Genomic DNA, 19,997 nt, shown 5'->3' with positions numbered 1-19,997 from the left:
AAGAAGCATGACTAACCTGACACTATGATATTGTAAGGAAGCCCAAGCTAGCTACGTGGAGTGAAAGATGCCTGGCCAGGGGAGCCTGAGTGGCTCATTCGGTTAAGCGTCCGACTTCAGCTCAGGTCATGATTTCACAGCTCATGAGTTCGAGCACCATGTTCAGCTCCGTGCTGACAGCTCAGAGCCTACAGCCTGCTTTGGATTCTGTGTCTCCCTCTCTCTCTGCCTGCTTCCTACCCACACTCTGCCTCTCTCTCTCCAGAATATATAAACATCAAAAAAAAAAATAAAGCAAACAAAAAAGATGCTTGGCCAGCTTCCAGGCCACAGTTAAGGGGAAAAAAGCCATTCTGGACATTCTAGCTATAGCACACACCATGTAGAGAACTGTATAACCCAAGAGACAGAGAGGAATAAGACCTTAGGCATATAGCCATTTGGTGATCAGCCTCTAAGGTGGTTCCAAGGATCCCTGCCTCCTGGTATTCACCTTGCTGTGTAGGCCCTTCTCATATTATACCAGGATTAGTCTGTGTGACTAATAACAAATGGTAGAAGTGATGATACATCACTTTTTTTTTTTCAAATAGTTTATTGTCAAATTAGTTTCCACATAACACTCAGTGCTCATCCCCACAAGTGCCCTCCTCCATGCCCATCCCCCCCAACCCCCCACATCCATCAGTCCTCAGTTTTTGTCAGCATTCAAGAGTCTCTCATGGTTTGCCTCTCTCCCTTTCCCCCACCATTTCCCCCCTTCTTCTCCCCCTTGTTCCTCCGTCAAGTTCCTCCTAATCCTCTTATACGTGCAAACATATGATATTTGTCCTTCTCTGCCTGACTTATTTCGCTCAGCGTTAACACCCTCAAGGTCCATCCATGTTGCTACATATGACATCACTTCTGATATTAGGTTATAGAATATATCCTGGTGTCTATTTCAGTTGCTCTATCTCTTAGATGAACGACTTGCCTGGGGTAAAAACAGTTGCCAGGTTGTGAGGACACTCAGGAAGCCAAAGGTGAGTGTGTGGTGAGGACTTGGAAATCCCTGGGCAATAAGAAGGAAGGAACTGGGGGCCTGGCAGCACTCACAAGAGTGGCCTTAGAGGTAGACTATCTAGTCAGCAGATAGCTTGGCTACAACCTCATGAGAACTCTGAGCAGAACCACCTTAGCTAAGCCCCTCCTGGATTTCTGACCCAGAGAAAATGTGAGATAATAAATGTTTGTTGTTTTTAGCTAAGTTGTAGGGTAATCTGTTACACAATAGTATAAAATAAATAGAAGACATTACAACCACCTCTAATTATTTATTGCCCCATATTCTCCAAAATACTGAGAATTAGGAGTATTACTAAGTATTCACATTTATAAATTTGACAGGCAAAAAAATTTCCTTTAATACAGAGATTTTACTATTAGTAAGAATAAATATCTTTTCTTGTGAATTTATGTCTTTTGCATTTTCTTTTGAGTTATTCATCTTACTGATGTGTTGAAACAATACCAATTGCTAGTCACACCAACTGCAACTTTTTTTTCCAGTTTGTCATTCATCTTTTATCTTTATTTATGGTGTGCTTTCTGATCTCAAATTTAATGAAGTCAAATTTGTCAACCTCTTCTTTTATAGTCAATATGTTTTGTATTATTCAGAATATTTTTACAGTCTTATTGTTTAAACTCTCAATAGATATATGATTTCCTGGTGTGTGTGATGTGAAGTAAATATTTAGCTTTTTCACAAATGGACAAGTGTATCATCACACAATGCTTTAGAGATTCATGGCTTAAAGGTAGGCAGACTATGGCCTTATGCCATAGTTTAAATAAAGTTTTACTGGAACACAGCCATACTCATTCATTTACACGTTAAATTTACATCAAAGTTTTACATTTACATTACATTTGCATCAAAGTTAACAAAGTTTAGGCAAAGGAGAAAACACAGGGTTGAGGTATTTCAAAGTCTTTATTTTGGTACTTTTCTGAATGCAAGCAGGGAGTACAGAATAACAAGGGCTCTGGAATCTATTAAGTTACATTATATAAATTTTGTTCAACAGCCATGATAAAAGGTCCAAAACAGAGCCAAGCACTATCAAGGCTGATCAAAACTGAGGTAAAACCAGACTGAGTAAGGCAGTAGGTCCTTTTATCCAAAGCGTGACTTTTGGTAAAGGATGGGGTTTCAGGGCTTTAGTGGATGAAGGATGAAGAATAGATCAATAAATTATAATTAACAGACCACATGAAAACAATGGCATGTTTTCTTAGTTGAGAGATAAACGGGTGTAAATAAAACAAAGAATACAAAGAATCATGAGGCTGAAGAAAAGAAACTAACTGAATCGGGGCACCTGGGTGGCTTAGTCGGTTAAGCGTCCGACTTTCGCTTAGGTCATGATCTCGCGGTTCGTGGGTTCGAGCCCCGCGTCGGGCTCTGTGCTGACTGCCGGCTCTGAGCCTGGAGCCTGTTTCAGAGTCTGTGACTCCCTCTCTCTCTGACCCTCCCCTGCTCACGCTGTCTCTCTCTCTCTCCTAGAAATAAATAAAACATTAAAAAAAAAAAAAGAAACTGATAATAATGGCTTTTTCTTGGTATTGGGGTTTACTCGTCATATAACTATGTTTCTTTATAATCAATATTCTGTATTGTCCAGTTTTTCTATGAAAAGGAAACTCAGGTGAAATAAAATTGGCCAGAAAGGGAGAGAGAATTAAGGAGGGAAAAAAAGAAGAGATGGAATTAAGTAGTGACCTGGTTACTTTAAAATAAATCAAGGCAGTCTATGCACAAGGTGGAAACTGAAAATTCCGTAATTTCAAACTTATAAACATACTGAATTTGAAACATAGTATTATCACATTACTGTTGAGGTTTTTTTCTTGCTCCTTTTTGTTTTTCAATATAGCAGTATTTAAAAATAGCACAAGCAACGTTCTGGAAACACACCAATTTATTCTAGAATCCTTAATCTTGGTTTAGTCAAAACAAATGAATAATCCAAGAATGGGCTCAAAATTATGGACTCTTGACAGAAAAATACAAAGATATTAGAATGCAGGAACAATGTATAGTAGAAGTATACGAGTTCTCAAGTAAAATATAGGTGTTCTAGATTGGCTAAAGACCCTACTTTTTTCCCTTAAAAGAACTGTGTTACCTATTTTCTTTATAGAAACATTTTTTTCCATCGTTGTATCTGGGCTCTCATTAAGAACAAAATTTTGCACACTTATCTAGCAAATATAAACCCAAGAATGAAAAAAAGCTTTGTTTCTAATTTGCTGATAAGATTGTTAAATTTTGATACATGTTTCCTTTGTATATATGATAATTTTCTTGCTTATCAGGTTTATTTTGGGTGAGCTTTTGCCAATCAACTAATAAAAGTATGACTATAACATGCCATTACTACCCCATTCACAGAAACTAACCTCTCCAAAAGTAATTTCTCATCATCCCCTATGTCACACACATGATTTCCCTGAAATTCTTGATGTTCTGCAGTAGTGAAGGAAGGAGGCATTATTTCTGATCTCCAAATTTACTTCATGTGCTCACAGCATGAGCCTCCTGGCAAATTTTATTTGTTTAATTTAGAAATAGGCAGAGCAATACCATAAGCCAAGAGGCTCAGCAAACCCTGTCTACTATAGCAATGTTTAAATTAGACAAGGGAAAAGACTGTTGAGTTTAATGTGATTAAATAAAGGGGGTTTTGATGTCAACCATGCTGAATTTAGTACCCACTTCTTTAAAAAAAATAGGTATTTTCTTGTAAATGTTTTCATAATAAACAAGATAAAATGTATTTGATCAGTTTCCAATCAGTCCTATTCATACTCCTTGGCAGGCTTTGGGGTATGCTGGGAAATTCTAATGATGGGCCTGTTATCAGAGAACTACAATATGTCTATATCAATTGGATTATCAGTAAAAATAACCTAAATATCCACTCTATTCTTTTTCTTGCTGANAAAAAAAAAAAAAAAAAAAAAGAAATCCTGTATCCAAATGGATCCAGAGTGAAGAGACTGAAAAGAATTTCAGTGAAGGTAATACAGAGAGAAATGCTCTGAACCCAAGAATAAAGGGACAGAATGTAAAACATTTTTTTGAATTATTTTCCAAATATTTACATTTAGAGAAAAGAAACCCACTTTTCATTTTAATGATTTTTCTTAATTCTGCATTCTTCCCCAGAATATATGCAATGGGATGGTACCATTTATATTTATTCTGATGAGCAAGTAAAATTTGTGATACAAAAGAACTTCCTATCAATAAGCAGGTCTGGACTATATGAACCTAGGTTCTGCACTTTTATATCTTGAAAGCTGTTAACAAGGCAGGTTAATTTCTTTTTTGCCTCTCTCCTTCCCTCCCTCCCTTCCTTCTTTCCTTTCTTCCTCCTTCTCATGAAACTTTGTATGTGCTTTTTGAATATATAGTACAAAATTAATAAAGATACAAAAGGTTATACAGTTAACAGTCTTCCTGCCACCTTGCACTCCCAGGCTTTCCGAGCCTCCACAGATCCTTTATTAGCTCCGAATACAGCCTGCTAGAGATGTTCTATGTTTACATAAGCATATACGTGTTTATGTATTCCCTCTATATAAATGGCAGTATACTCTATTGTTTGCACCTTATTCACTTACGAATTTGGTACTTCTACATATAACTTTAATTCATATAAAGCCCCCCTTTAAAAAATAGCTATATAGTCTCCATACTATTCAACTTTACAGATATTCTATAATTCATTTAACCAGTTCTTGACTGAGGAGCATTTAGGTAGATTCCAATCACCCCTGCAGTGACCTGCAAAGATTCTCATGTACTATAAGCAACTAATGACTAGACAGTGGATAAGCTATTTTTATGTGCCAACATAACTTTAATTCATCTTATCTAAACAGAATAGTAGTTTCAAAGGGTCTACGAAAAAAAAAACAATACAATTCTTCAGCTATAATCAAAGGTTAAAGTCAACAAAGATTTATTTACTTAGAAAGAATTCTATACCATAATAGCTCTTATAATAAGGGTGAAAATGTAATGAAAAACTTCTAAAAATTTATTTCAATCACTAACATCCAATTGCTGTTGATGCTATGAAAACTACTAGTTGACAATTATAAACTTATCCTCTTCTCTTCAACTAACTTTAAATTTTGTCCTACAGAAAACCTGACAAGAACGAACTCTGGACCCCATATGGATTTGTTTTCAAATAAAAATAGGAAGTCCTTTAGAAAGGGGACAATCAGCAATACAACTTTACTGAAAAGCAAGTGCACATAATTAGGAGAATTTATTTTTTTATTGTTTATTTTAAAGTAAACTGTACACCCAACATGGGGCTCAAACTTATAACCCCAAGATCAAGAGTCACATACTCCACCACATGAACGAGCCAGGCGCCCCTAGGGGAACTTACTCTTAAAAGGAGGTACCAGCTCTTCAAAGAAACCAATTCCTTACCAACAGCTGGATGAATGCTGTTAGTCTTTTCCCATTTTCCTGTTTCAGTGCCTTAGTTCCACCTGCCTCCATCTCCTGATAACGATTTAGCCTAACTCTAAGACAAATTGAAATAAAAAATAAGATCAAAAACATTTTTCTCTCAGCACTCTACAANAGCACTGAGTTATGTGGAAACTAATTTGACAATAAACTATTTGTAAAAAAAAAAACAAAACATTTTTCTCTCTTTTAAAAAAATGATTATTTATTTTTGAGAGAGACAGACAGACAAAGCATGAGCAAGGGAGGGGCAGAGAGAGAGGGAGACCAAAGCAGGCTCCAGGCTCTGAGCTGTCAGCAAAGACCCCAACGTTGGGCTTGAACTCACCAACCCTGACATCATGACCTGAGCTGAAGTTAGATAGTTGGATGCTTAAATGACTGAGCCACCCAGGTGCTGTTCTTTTTTTTTTAATTAAGAAAATTTACTTTTACAAACCCTTGTGTAGAGGGCTGACTTTCAATAGAATGCAGGTAGGGAACTGCTCTGCTATGTAGGACCCATAAGCAGGTCATCTATAACTGGTTTAGCACCAGGTTCCCCATAAACATGCACTGCGTGAGGGTCCCTTTGCTGGCTGGCCCATTTCCTGTCCTATGGGCTCTCTGCACCCCACTGGTCCTGACTCCAGGCTGTACTGCTCCACCTGGGTGGGATTCTTGACTTAGTAGTGTTTAGTCAAAATCCCACAGATGGTAGCTTTGTCCCAGTGGCTCCTCAGCCAAGCACTCAACAATTTTTAATTAAACAGCTTCAGAAGAACACTATATTACCCCAGTGCTAAAAACAGGACTCTAATGGTAGTATTCCACAGTCGGAAGTGCTATCAAATTAGCTACAACAACAAGGCTGTGGTGGCCTGAGAGCTGCACCTGAGTCCCCTTCCTCCTTCTGGTGAATTTATTTTCCTGGTATCCTAGTCACTTCCTGGGATTAGAGCCCAGCCTTGAAATCTGAGTGTGGGATGGGAATGTAGCCTCCCCAACTGTGATGATATGTCAAGGTACTGCCAATCCAAGATACAAAAATCCCTTCTCTTATAGAGGCTGAATGCCTGACACAGTTGATTAGTATTTGTCCTTCAAATTATTCTTCACTGTTCTGCCCTATACCTTTTGGAATATCTTGACAATCCCTCTGGTGTTCCCTCTTGGCAGCCAATTGCCAAAAGGGGACCAGGTTTATGAAACCCCTAGGTATAGCTCCTTATTTACCTACCTGAATCTTTGCTATCAGCCTAAACTGCTCTAGTAAGTAGACCAAGTGCCAAGTTTTTGTCATTCACCATTTGATTTGCTTTGCTGTGAATCATGGGAGAAGTGATGTCTTTGGGAAGACTAATTAGAGCTGAGTTTGAAGTGTTGCTTCAAGTATGATTTTATCTTAAGACTGTCCAATAGGGTAGGCACTAGCCACATGCGGCTACTGAGCACCTAAAAGTGGCTGATTGGAAACATTATGTGCTTCAAGTTTAAAATACACACTGGATTTCAAAGAATCAGTACAAAGAGAAAGAAAATGAAAGAAAGAGAAAGAAGTCTCAATAATTTTGAAAAGTACTGAATTAAACTTGAAGTGTTAATACATCTTTGCTAAATAAAATAAATTATAAAAATTGATTTTAGCTATTTCTTACTTCTTAAAATTTGAAGACTAGATAATTTTATTTATTTTATTTTTTAAAATATTTTTATTTATTTCTAGGAGAGAGAGAGACAGCGTGAGCAGGGGAGGGTCAGAGAGAGAGGGAGTCACAGACTGAAACAGGCTCCAGGCTCTGAGCTGGCAGTCAGCACAGAGCCCGACGCGGGGCTCGAACCCACGAACAGCGAGATCATGACCTAAGCAAAAGTCGGACGCTTAACCGACTAAGCCACCCAGGCGCCCCTGAAGACTAGATAATTTTAAATTACATGCCATTTGCATTGTATTTCTAATGAACTGTGCCTCTTTAGAACATTTAGCTAATGGCAGCAACCAGAGTCATTAGTTTGAGAGATCTGCTTGCCTATCTACCTATCATTAGAATACCTAAAAATGAAAGTTCTTTGCAGAAAAACTGCCAGCTAATAAATGCTGAAGGAATGCTAAATAAGATCATCAGCATTTTGCAATCCCCAACAGGATAACTCATTAAGTAAGCATCAATGGATGCTAAAACCACTGATAAAAGGTTGCTGTTCATGCAGTGACAAAATGACACTCTACAGATTATTGACAAATTGCAAAGATAAGATCTGGTGGTCCTTTATTTTTTATTTTTTTTTAAAGTCTTTTTTTTTTTTTTAATGTTTTATTTATTTCTAGGAGAGAGAGAGACAGCATGAGCAGGGGAGGGTCAGAGAGAGAGGGAGTCACAGACTCTGAAACAGGCTCCAGGCTCTGAGCTGGCAGTCAGCACAGAGCCCGACGCGGGGCTCGAACCCACGAACCGCGAGATCATGACCTAAGCGAAAGTCGGACGCTTAACCGACTAAGCCACCCAGGCGCCCCTGGTGGTCCTTACTTTAACAAATGATCAAACTTACCTCATGAACAGTGCTACAATCTGACATTACATATGCCCTGATACATGAGGTAAACGTTACAAAGTATTTTGCCCCAATGTCTGTGAACGTTTTCATACAGAAACAATGAAAGAATTTTATGATGAAAATCTATACTCATATCATCTAATATTTTACTCATTTAGTTTATCACATTATTTATCTCCTTATCCATTTTATTTTGATGCATTTCAAAGTATATTGCAGACATCACTACATGCCCTCTCTAAATAATCTATGAAGTATTCTTGCCAAAAATGTTTACCTTGAATCTAATCAAGCCTCTAATCCTAACTTCTAGTTTACAGGAAATACAGGCACTAGAGAGGAATAATTTAATTGACCCTAAGAGGAAACACAAAAATACAGAATATGGGATATTCTGTAAGATTAGACAGTTTAAGAAGTTTATGTTATGAAAAAAAAAAGTTTGAGTGACCAGACTTAGGAGTCTAAAGAGACATGACAAATTCTAATTTGTCAACCTAAATCAGATACTATTTGATTAGAAAAAAGACATTCTTGTAACCAGAGAAATAGAAATATAAACTAGATGTCAGATGCTATTATGGAATTATTGTTAATTTTCTGAGATGTGGTAACAGTGGCTGTGATTATTCAAGTAATTATTCTTTTATTCAGGAAAGGAATGCTGAAAAGAAAGAGAGGTGTATACATGCATATACATAGATAGATTTTTAAATTTATTCATTTATTTTATAGGAATAAAGCAAATAAAGCAAAATTTTAACAATTACTGTAAGAAGAGGGTAAACAAGGTGTTCACTGTGATGTCTTTCAAGTTTCCTGTACATCTTAAAATTTCAAAATAGAAACTGGGGTCTGGTAGATTAAAAAAATCCATTGCAGAGGTCTGTTCTGTTTTGTCCTGCCTAAACCTTTCAGATCAGGAATGTGATCTTTAAAAACAAACAAACAAACAAACAAACAACTTACCACTCATATACACACAAATATGTTTCTAACATTATTTCTAACTCGGAGTCAATACTATTATTAGCTAAGTCTTCAGCATGCAATATTCCAACTGACGATTTAACCTGTAACAAGCAATGGCTTTAATGCTGTGGTATTTCAGAACACAGCTCAATCACAAGGCTAACCTTGAGATCAGGCTCATTGCCACCCATCTATCTAGTGTGTAGGTTGATACAGGCTGCCATACAACGTCAGACTCTATATACCGCTTGTTAAAAGTATCCTACAACAGATCTTGCCTATTCCTGGCAACTTCAGAGATAAAGGTTTTAGTGATCTTTTTCCTTCAGATTTCATTCTGCTTTCCAACCTACTGCTGCTTCCAAAGTCATCAGGGCAGTTTCAACCTAAAGTCCAAACCATCATCCAGGTAACTAGAAATAGAAAATCATTAACAGAGATCACTGGATACAGTATAGAATGAACTAAATAAAAGTATGAAANGGAATCTCTTATGTGTGTACCTATAGTTGAAAATAAGAAATCAGCCATTGCAGCTTTCAAACTATGGTTAGAAACAGCATATAAACTGGTACCAGATGCCTTGGAGGAAGGAGTGAAAATGACTAGATTAGACACTAAACTAAAAACTGGTATGATCAGGGTTTGGATTTTACAGTTAAGGAGAAAGGAACAACAGGAAAGTATGAAACTACCTTAGCGAAGGCAAGTCAGAATACAGATTTAATAAAGTAATTAATTACACTGCCTTGTTTCAGAGGCAATAAAATAAGGAAATGATATTTACCAGGGTTTGTCTTCTCAAGTTGATACCATCGATAAAACGCTCTTTTCTTCTGTTCGCTCAGGTCTGATCCCTGCTGCAACAGCCAGTGAGAGATCCGGCTCTGACTGATCCCTGTGTAGAAAGAGAAACAGCTGTTGTGGGTACAGAAATTACAGGGAGGCTGAGGACTCTGCTGGTGCTAGGTTAGTGAGTACTTTATTATCTGTGTTACCTATAAGGAAGCAACTTGAGCAAACTCTCTCATAATGGACTTCTTTGTAGAGGCTGACTGCCTTGGCTAGAATATACTAAAAAATGATCTACTGGAGGTCAAAGCATTTTACCAACTGAGACTTGAAAGTGGTTTCTAAAATTAATATATAAGCTAGGTTCATGCGAGATAAATGAAGAGATACCTAATTAATAGTTATGTGTCAGAAGTTGATTAGATTTGCAGTTCTACCACCACCTGAACCCCAATCCCGGTTGAGAATATTAGAACTTTTACCTGATACTGAGAAGAAAAAAAAAAATCAAGCCAGCAAGTTTTACTCGTCATTATCAACACTGATAAAAAAGATTTAGGGGCTGAGAAAGGAGAGGTCACTGAAAAGAGCCTCTTCAATAAGGTTTCTGGCTTTTTTGTTAATTTACGTAGGTGTTTTCAGATTCGTTACTATTAGTACAGATAATGAAGAAGTGAAAGAATTTTAGAGTTATGCTGCAGTATGACCTCTTAAGAAATCTCAAGAGGTAAAGACATTCTTCTAAGACACCGACTTATGAAAATAAAAAAACTGAATAAAATAAAAAGCAGTTTTCAGCTACCTCTAAGAAATTCCTGATAGCAATTACCTAGAAATGTGAAAAACCTCCATATCTGAAAGTAAAAACACATGTCTAAAACTTACTAGTATGAGAATCATGCTTCTTCTGGTCATAGCTATTCCAAAAATGAATAATTCAATGTACAGCTGGCAAAAGCAAAGAATAATAGCAAAGATAAAGCTATCTTATATGCTTATAAGGCATTTTCCAAAAGACCATTCGGTTCTCACAGAGGGTTAACAGTGTCTGAATTCTCCCAAGGAATTACTTATGGTAATTGGATAGTACTGAATGCCACCTGTGCTAACACCTGTTTAAAACTATGATGCACAACAGGAAGGGTGGTTATCATGAAGTAATCACACCTCCTAACATGAGAAGCTGGAGGTCTGCTGATCACATTTAACCCATGAAAAGCAAGCCCTCTGAGTTTCATACTTTAAAAGCCAATGTTAAAAGAAAATTTAAGAAAACTGGGGAGAGAAGATTTGTTAAAAGGAAGGTTGGAGTTTGAAGCAAATTTCTGACTGGAAATACCTACCCTTCACTTTCAAGGGTGAAAGTCAGTTTCTAAAACCTAAGTGGTTACACTATCAAGTAATTCACACAGTAGTTTTCCAGTGGACTGAAGATCTATGTGATGCAGGTGCTGGCAGCTAGCACTGTATGCTTGTTCTAAGAGAATGCAATTCTGGACAATTAAATTGGCTGTGTTTAGCAATGCTTTCACCAAAAGTCTAGTTTCAGATACTATACTACTTTTTACATTACTTTGAAACAAGAGTGAAAAAAACAACCATTTCCCACTATGAAATCAAAATTGACTTTCATGTCATAAAATGAAAATATTTAATACGGATTCTCCATATTGGCACCATACTATCCAAAACCAGATGTAATTTGAGAAAAATCTGTTAAGAAAAGAAAAAAAATATATAGAGATTCTGAAACTTTCAGTATTAAATCTTCTGTACACAGATCACGGAGTCCACTAGATATTGGAACTGTCTAGGTTCTGGTGGTGTTATAGTGAAAGAACAGGGAAAAAGCCCATCAAAAGGAGATTAAATTATGATCTAGTCACATAATAAAATACTGGGCAGACTTCTATTTTTTAACATTTATTTTTCAAGAGAGAGAGAGAAAAAGAGAGAGAGAGCATGAGTGGGGGAGGGATAGAGAGAGACAGGGGCATTGAATCCAAAGCAGGCTCCAGACTCTGAGCTGTGAGCATACAGCCCAATGTGGGGCTAAAACTCACAAACCGCAAGATCATGACCTGAGCTGAATTTGTTGCTTAACTGACTGAGGCACCCAGGCACCCCTGGGCAGACTTTTAAAACATTCTAAAATAACCATCAAAACCAAATAATAACAAACCAAACAAAAGACCATCAATACTAAATGGCTGGCAAGGACATAGAATATATGGAACTCTCATACTGCTGATGGAAGGTAAGATGTCAGAGCCACTTTGGGAAACAACTGGACAGTATCTACTAAAGGTGAATATATGTATACCATATGATCTAGTAATTTCTTTTCTTGATATACAACAATTTGTATGTACTCAGTAGAAGTGTGTGCAAAAGGCATGTACATCTTGTACATGTACAGGCTTATAGGAGCATTTATTCATAATGATTATCAATCTGAAATAACGCAAATGCCCATAAATAGGAGAATACATAAAAATCATGATTTATGCATTCTACTAAATACTATACCAAATAGAAAAAGGATAAACCACTACTATATGCAACCACATGAATAAATCTCAGAAAAATAATAATAGGCGAAAAAAAGTTAGATGCACATAAAAAAGTCACACACAACTATATGACTCAATATATATACAGCTAAAAAACAGACACAACTTATCTATATGAGTGGCAGTCAAAATAGTGGTTACCTATGGTTAGGAGAAAGGCAGTATGAAAAAGGGTTATGTAATGATCGGCATTGTTACTGATCTTGATCTGAAAGATAGTTATATGTGTATCGTTGCTTTGTAAAAAATCATTAAGCTGGACACTTTTCACTGAATATGTTATATTTCAATTAAAAAAAGTTTGCCCCAAAAGTTTTCAAAACTCTATGCAGTGTTTAAAAGAATACACTGATATATCAATATAGAAAGATGCCTATGAATAAATGAAAAAGTATATAGTTTTATGAATATATCTTTACATAAATCTACATTATTTTGTGTAGTAACAAGACCTTATATACAGCCAAAATTACACAGTAGGAATAGAGTGGCAGACTTTTCCTACATTGTATACTTCTACATTATTTTCCTAATCTTTCTACAAATATGTATTATTTTATTTTTAGCTTTTCCTTATAAACACTACATATTTTATTGGTTGTTTTAAAAACACTGTGATGATGCCAAACAACAGAGTTGTATAAAAAGAAGTTAATTTCCCTCACCAATTCCACTGTTAATATATGTTGTTCCACAATTTTCTCCATGAGTAATTAATAAAAAAACAAAAGAAGGTAATAAAGATTATTCTCTTGTCTAGTCTTTTGTGTGTGTAGAAAATAACTTCTTCCCTGTTTTCATATACTAAATACAAAAAACAAAGTAATAAAGCAAGTAGTTTTTCCAGAGGAGGTACTATAAAAACTGAGTATGTACAATAACACATTTCACAGTTATTTTTCTTGGTTAGTAGCTTGCTGATAGATAAGGTTCTTTTAACACGCATCCTTCTGTGACTGGTCCATGCCTTTGGTCCACGGTTCAGTTGAGTTGGTCCATGCTTCAGCTGAGGTAGGTGTCAAATAGCCCTGCTGTTTTTCTTTACTGTCTGCTTTGGGACTTCTCCTTGGGAGAAAAATTCCCTAACTGCCCTCCCATTGCTGGAAAAAAAAAAAATGTCATTCTCCACATGTTTTAGCTCCTCATAACCTCTAACTTTCATAGGGCAGAAGAAAAATTTACATATAACTTTCATACGCTCAGTGACTACAACTAACCACCATTAATTTCTTTCCAATAAGAAAGTGATGGATCACAAAAAGGACAAAAAATGCCAGTCTCATGCATATTCTTTTCCGAGCTTCAGTTCTCAAATGCCAGTCTCCCTTCCACTAGAGGGCTCTGTACCACAACCCATTCTGGTCAAAATCCCTACTACTGCAATTAAATGTTCTCTCTTCCTTCTGCTTCCTGTGGAATGCCACAACTACTGACTACTCCCATCACCTTCATCTTTGAAATGCCAGATACGACTGTCCAGTGCAACTTTTCAGCCAGCTTCAGGGACTGCTTTGCTAGCTCAAATGTTAGTGTCCCCAGGATTCCATCTCTAAGAATCTTCTCTTACTCTATACACTCTTCCTTTGGTCATCTCAACTATCAACAATCATGACTTTAAAATTCTAAGTGCAGATGACTTCCAGAGCACCAGACTGTTCTTTCAAACCATCTGCTACATAGCTTCATAAGATTTTCCCACAGGTCTTCAATATTGTAAATTTAATTCATTTTCTTCTTCCTTTAAATCTGTTCTTTTTTTCCTGTGTTCCCCCATCTCAATTTTACCTACCATTCTCTTCTTTCCTCCACATCTCACATGCCTATTACTATAACCAATCACTTCTTAAAATTCTCTTTATATTCTCTCCAATTCTCATTTCTGCAATTTGCAGTCTCAGCCTCTTTTGGCTGGAGAACGGAAATAACTGATAAAAGAACAAGCCATCTAAGATTCACAAAGTAAAAAATCCTCATGATCAGATCCTCTTTATTACAAGATCATTGTACAGTTGAAAAAGTAAAGTTTTCTGAGAACTGCAGTCATTTTTATAATTTATCTCAAAAGTTTTAAGCTGAAACACATTCTCCATAAAAATAATTCATAAACATGCAGAAAAACGTTCATCTTCCATCTCAACTTTTCTCTTATTCCCTATCCTAGAGGTATTCTTGTTTATTTGGCACGAAACCTTACAGACTCTTTCCTATGCACTTAAGACATAAACATGTACATATATATATATATATACACATCTAGTTTAAAAAAACTCATTTGTAATTATTCTATATGTAGTAATGTTTCTCACATAATGTCTTGGAATTTTCTCATGTAGTACATAATGAATTTTCATATTCTAATGATATGTAATATTCTATACCACAATCCACTTACATATTTACCTGTTATTGAACATTTCAGGTGTTGTTAATGGTTTAATTATACATGATATGTACATGAGGCACATGATATATATATGATACATAATTATGGTTTAATTACACATGATGAAATAAGCACTCTATGCATATCTTTGTACATATGAATGGATATTTTAGGATTGTGTCACAAGAATGGACTTTTTGATTCATAGTATAAAAGCATTTAAGTTTGTGACAATACCATAGAAGATTGTACCAAATTTAATACTCTAATAGTGATAAGAATATTTCCTTACATTCTCATGATTACTGAATACTATAAAACTTATTTTTCAAAGTTGTTCTTTCTGTAATACATGATTATAAAAAAACGAATTATAAGCAATTCAAAAGGAAAAAAAAGAGGAAAGCTAAAAAAAAAAAAAGAAAGAAACCACAGGAGCACCTGGGTGGCTTAGTCAGTTAAGTGTCCAATCCATCCAACTCTTGATTTTGGCTCAGGTCACAATCTCGAGTTCGTTAGATCAAGCCCTATGTTGGGCTCTGTGCTGACAGTGCAGAGCCTGCTTGGGATTCTCTCTCTCCCTTTCTCTCCTCATCCCCTGCTGGTGCAGGGACACAGCACACTCTTTTTCTCAATATAAATAAACATTAAAAAAAAATAAACACACACACACATCTAAAACCAAACCAAAACCAAACCCCTCACTCCTACACACATCCAAATTCTCTTTTTTTAAAGAGAATTTCTGTGTTAAATCTTTTTTTTTAAACTTTTAATGTTTTATTTATTTTTGAGAGAGAGACAGAGAAAGACAGCATGAGCAGGGGAGGGTCTGAGAGAGAGGGAGACACAGAATCTGAGGACAGGCTCCAGGCTATGAGCTAGCTGTCAGCACAGAGCCCGATGCAGTGCTCGAACCCATGAACCGTGAGATCATGACCTGAGCCGAAGCCAGACGCTCAACTGACTGAGCCACCCAGGCGCCTCTAAACACATCCAAATTCTTACCACTAAAAAACAACTATACTCATAACAAGATCATTTCAAGCATATGTAGACATAGGATAGGCAGAATTACTAAAATGATATACTATAGACAGAATTTTAAAATATAAAAACATAAAATTCAGTCAGGATGCAGAAAAAAAATTTTTAATAGAGTGTAAATAAAGATCAACTCAAGTTTAGTAAATGCTTCTGTGAGGCAAATAAGGTACCTAAGTGAATGCATTAAAGCAAGGAAAAGGATTATACAAAAACACTGTGAGGTTAGAAACATTATTTTCTGACTTCTGGCCAGTATATAATGGCTCCTAGCTAAAAAGCTGAGGAATTAGCAGGCTGTGGTGGCCAGGCTTTAAGATGACCCCTAACAATCCTTCTAGTCTTCTTCCTTTTGTGTAATCCCCTCCAACACTGCTTGAGGGTTGGTCTATGCAATTAACTGAATATGGAAGAAATGATAGTCTGTGACTTCTGTGCTAGGTCACAAATGACATTACAGCTTCTGTATTGTTCTGAAAGTTGGTTCTGAGGGAAGCTAGCTGCCATGCTGTGAAACCACTCAACCAGACCTATGGAGAAACTCATATGGCAAAAACCTGAGTCATTCTACTAATAGCTATGCAAGTGAACCACCCTGGAAGGAAGTCCTCTATCTAGTCTTAGTTAAGCCTTCTGATGACTGCTGCCTCCTGAGAATACCCTGAACCTGAATGACCTGTCTAAGCTGCTCTTGGATTCTTGACCCAGAGAAAATGAGATAATAAAGATTTAGGTTTCAAGTTGTTAAGATCTGATATTATTTCTTTCTTTTTAATGTTTATTTATTTTAAGAGAGAGAGCGAGCAGGAGAGGGGCAGAGAGAGAGAGAATATCCCAAGCAGACTCTACACTGTCTGCACAGAGCCCAATGCAGGGCTCAACCTCATGAACCATGAGATCATAACCTCAGCCTAAATAAAGTGTCAGATGCTTAACCAACTGAGCCACCCAGGTACCCGTAGATCTTATGTTATTTCTTACACAGCAATAGATAACTAACAGACATACATATACTATACTTTCCCCCACCTCTCTGCTTGGCCTTTACCTCCAACTCCTGATATTTGGAATATATTTTTGCATAGTTAACATTTCTATTCTGTTCTGGATTCATAATTTCCATAGGTGTTTACTCAAAGTTCTAGATTTGAATGGATTCAAGATTTACCATATGGTTCCCCAGTTTTCCACTCTATTATTTTGCTTTAATTGAAGCATATTTTACATACAGTAAAGTATACTACTTTTTTTTTAAATAATTTTTTTAAATGTCTTTTATTTATTTCTAGGAGAGAGAGAGAGAGAGACAGCGTGAGCAGGGGAGGGTCAGAGAGAGAGGGAGTCACAGACTGAAACAGGCTCCAGGCTCTGAGCTGGCAGTCAGCACAGAGCCCGACGCGGGGCTCGAACCCATGAACCGCAAGATCATGACGTAAGCAAAAGTCGGACGCTTAACCGACTAAGCCACCCAGGCGTCCCTAAAGTATACTACTCTTAAAAATATATTTCAATGACTTTTGACATATGTATACACACATGTGACCATTGCTCCAATTAGTATATAGATTATTTTCATGCTCCCTAAAAGGTCCATATTGTGCCTTTCTAGTTATATCATATATTCTACATTTCCAATTTAATTTTTGGTTGGTAATATTTCTTAATCAATAAGTTTTTATTACTGCAGGTTTACTGGTGCTATTCTTCCCAGTCCCTGTATGCTTATGTTTTTCTTCCATGTTTATTTTTTGAGGACAATTCTACAAGGGAAATAATACTGGGGGGGATTAGTGTTTCCTTTAAAATCTGTTTGGCTGGAGTGATGTCAGTGGGAATGGCAGCATAAGGACCTCTGAAAAGCCAATCCTTCAAAAATGCAACAGGAGCAAAAGCTGCTCTATCATAAAAATACTGGCAAAAATTGTCAGAATCAACTTTTTCAGAACTCTGGAAATTAACAAAAGGCTTACTACAATCCAAGAAGTGCTTATTCAAGAAAAAATGCTGAATTTCAGTAAGAAGACTTGTTTCACATTTTAACCAGGCCTACACCTATTCCCATTATCCCATCAACATAATAGATTTGAAAACCAATATTCCTGCAATCACAGTGGAAACCAGGTGTAGCCTAGTAGCCACTGGAGACAGTAAAACAGGTTTGGAGTTCTCTAAAACACCATTGAAAGGGAACTGTCATTATTTGACCTGTCAAGTCTCTGCAAATTCCCATTTCCAAGTCTTGTCCTTATCTGATCTGATTCAGACCTCATTCAGTGTGAACAGCCTTTTCCCTGGGAGGGGAGAATGAAGGAAGGTGGTTTGTTGAAAAAAATCCATGGCAATCATTTAACATTGCATTAATATTATCTGAGGTAATGACAACAGTTGTGAGCAAACAAGCAACTGATCAAAAGATTTAAAAAGGTGAGGAATGAAATGTCTATGAGTATCTCTGAAAAGCTTTGACAGGGGCACTTAACTGGCTCAGTCAGTAAAGCACGTGACTCTTGCTCTCAGGGTTATGAATTTGAGTCCCACACTGGGCATGGGGCCTACCTAAAAAAAAATGCTTTGACATATTTTGGGGAATCTAAAAGGCAAGGCACATGTGTAGGGCTGTGTACATGCCTAGGTTCACGAGCACGATCAGAGTAATATGCAGGTGGAAGCCCTAAGGTCTCACCTCTGGCTGACCTTGAGACATGGTGTAAAGAGAAAGCAAAGGGAAAGGCAGAATTATGAAGTGCCTACCTGAGCATTACAGGAATACCACAATACACATTCAGAACCCCTCTACAAAGCTGGAAAACTTATTGTTACAGCCATTTAAGGAAATCTCTGTCCAATAATTAGCTGGCAACTAAGCTAAAAAGAAACTTCAGTAGCCACACACTGTATAGGGTTAGTTCAGGAAAGTCACTAAACAAAGAAAGACCAACAATACCAAACAGTAATAAAAACAAATCTAAGGGTGAAGAGAAATCTGATTTCCAGATTTCTACATTATTTAAAAAGTGCCCAGTTTGAAAAACAAAATTTATAAACCATGCAAAGAAATAAGAAAGTATGACATACACATAGTAAAAGAAGCCATCAAAAAGTATCTTTGAAGAAATCCAGATACTGGACTTACTAGACACAAATTTAAAACAGTGATTTTAAAGATAATCAAAGAGGTAGACAAAACGTGTCTAAACAACTAAAGGAACGTCTGAGAAAAATGCCTCATCAAATAGAACATCAATAAAGAGACAGGAATTATAAGAAAAAAATCACATAGAAATTTTGGAGTTGAAAAGTACAAAAAGTGAGATCAAAAATTTACTAAAGAGGCTCAACGTCAGAACTGGCAGAAGAAAAATATGAGTAAACTAAACGGTGGTCAATTGAGATGATCTATTATGAGAAACAAAAAAGTAAAGAAAGAATATTTGAAAAAATAATGGCCAGTTTCCAAATTTGATAAGAAAACATTTATCTACACATGCAACCAGCTCAGTAGTCTTTATGTAAGTGTACATTCAATGAGACTCACATGTAGAAACAAATTGTTGAAAATCAAAGACTAAGAAAATTTGAAAGCAGCAAGAGAAAAAAGTGACTCATTATGTACAAGGAACACTGAATAAGATTAATAGCTAATTTCTTATTAGAAACAGCCAGTAGACAGAGGCAGTAAGATGGTATACTCAAAGTGCTGGGGGAGGATAAAAAAGAATGTCAAACAAAAATTCTATATCCAGCAAATCTATCCTTCCAAAATGAAACAGACATTAAGACATTGTCAACTGGATAGAATCTGCTGTGAACAGAACTAAGAGAATTATTTTAGAAGAAATGAAAGGACACTAAATAGTAATATAAATACACAAAAAGAAATAAAGAGAGCCAGTAAATGCAATGACAAAGTAATGACATAAAACACAGTATAGAAGTATTTTTTTATTTATAACTCCTTTTATCCCTATTGATTTAAAATTAGATAATGCAATAATTACAAATCAAAGTTGACAGGCACACAATGTGTAGTATGTAATTAATTTGTGTGACAAAAATGGCACAAAGGAGAGGGAATGAAGCTATAAGGGAGGCAAGTTTTTCTATGTTATTGAAATTAAGTGGCTATTAATCTGTACCAAGCTGTTATAAACTAAAT

At 36.3% G+C, this 19,997-nt stretch overlaps 1 protein-coding gene across 8 annotated transcripts in view; it reads right to left on the bottom strand.

Annotated features, from left to right (window-relative positions):
* Positions 1-19,997, bottom strand: part of HMBOX1 (homeobox containing 1) — a 178,746-nt gene that overhangs the window by 42,471 nt on the left and 116,278 nt on the right. For all 8 annotated transcript variants that reach the window (XM_077769701.1, XM_077769694.1, XM_077769696.1 and 5 more), the window contains one exon: positions 9,837-9,947. In XM_077769701.1, coding sequence (XP_077625827.1) covers positions 9,837-9,947 — 111 coding nt within the window. The remainder of the gene's footprint in view (positions 1-9,836; positions 9,948-19,997) is intronic.

The sequence above is a fragment of the Crocuta crocuta genome, unplaced genomic scaffold, assembly GCF_008692635.1.
Source record: "Crocuta crocuta isolate KB4526 unplaced genomic scaffold, BGI_CrCroc_1.0 scaffold551, whole genome shotgun sequence".
Taxonomy (NCBI): domain Eukaryota; kingdom Metazoa; phylum Chordata; class Mammalia; order Carnivora; family Hyaenidae; genus Crocuta; species Crocuta crocuta.
Note: the sequence above shows the minus strand (reverse complement) of the source record. Positions and strands in the feature narration are given on the sequence as shown.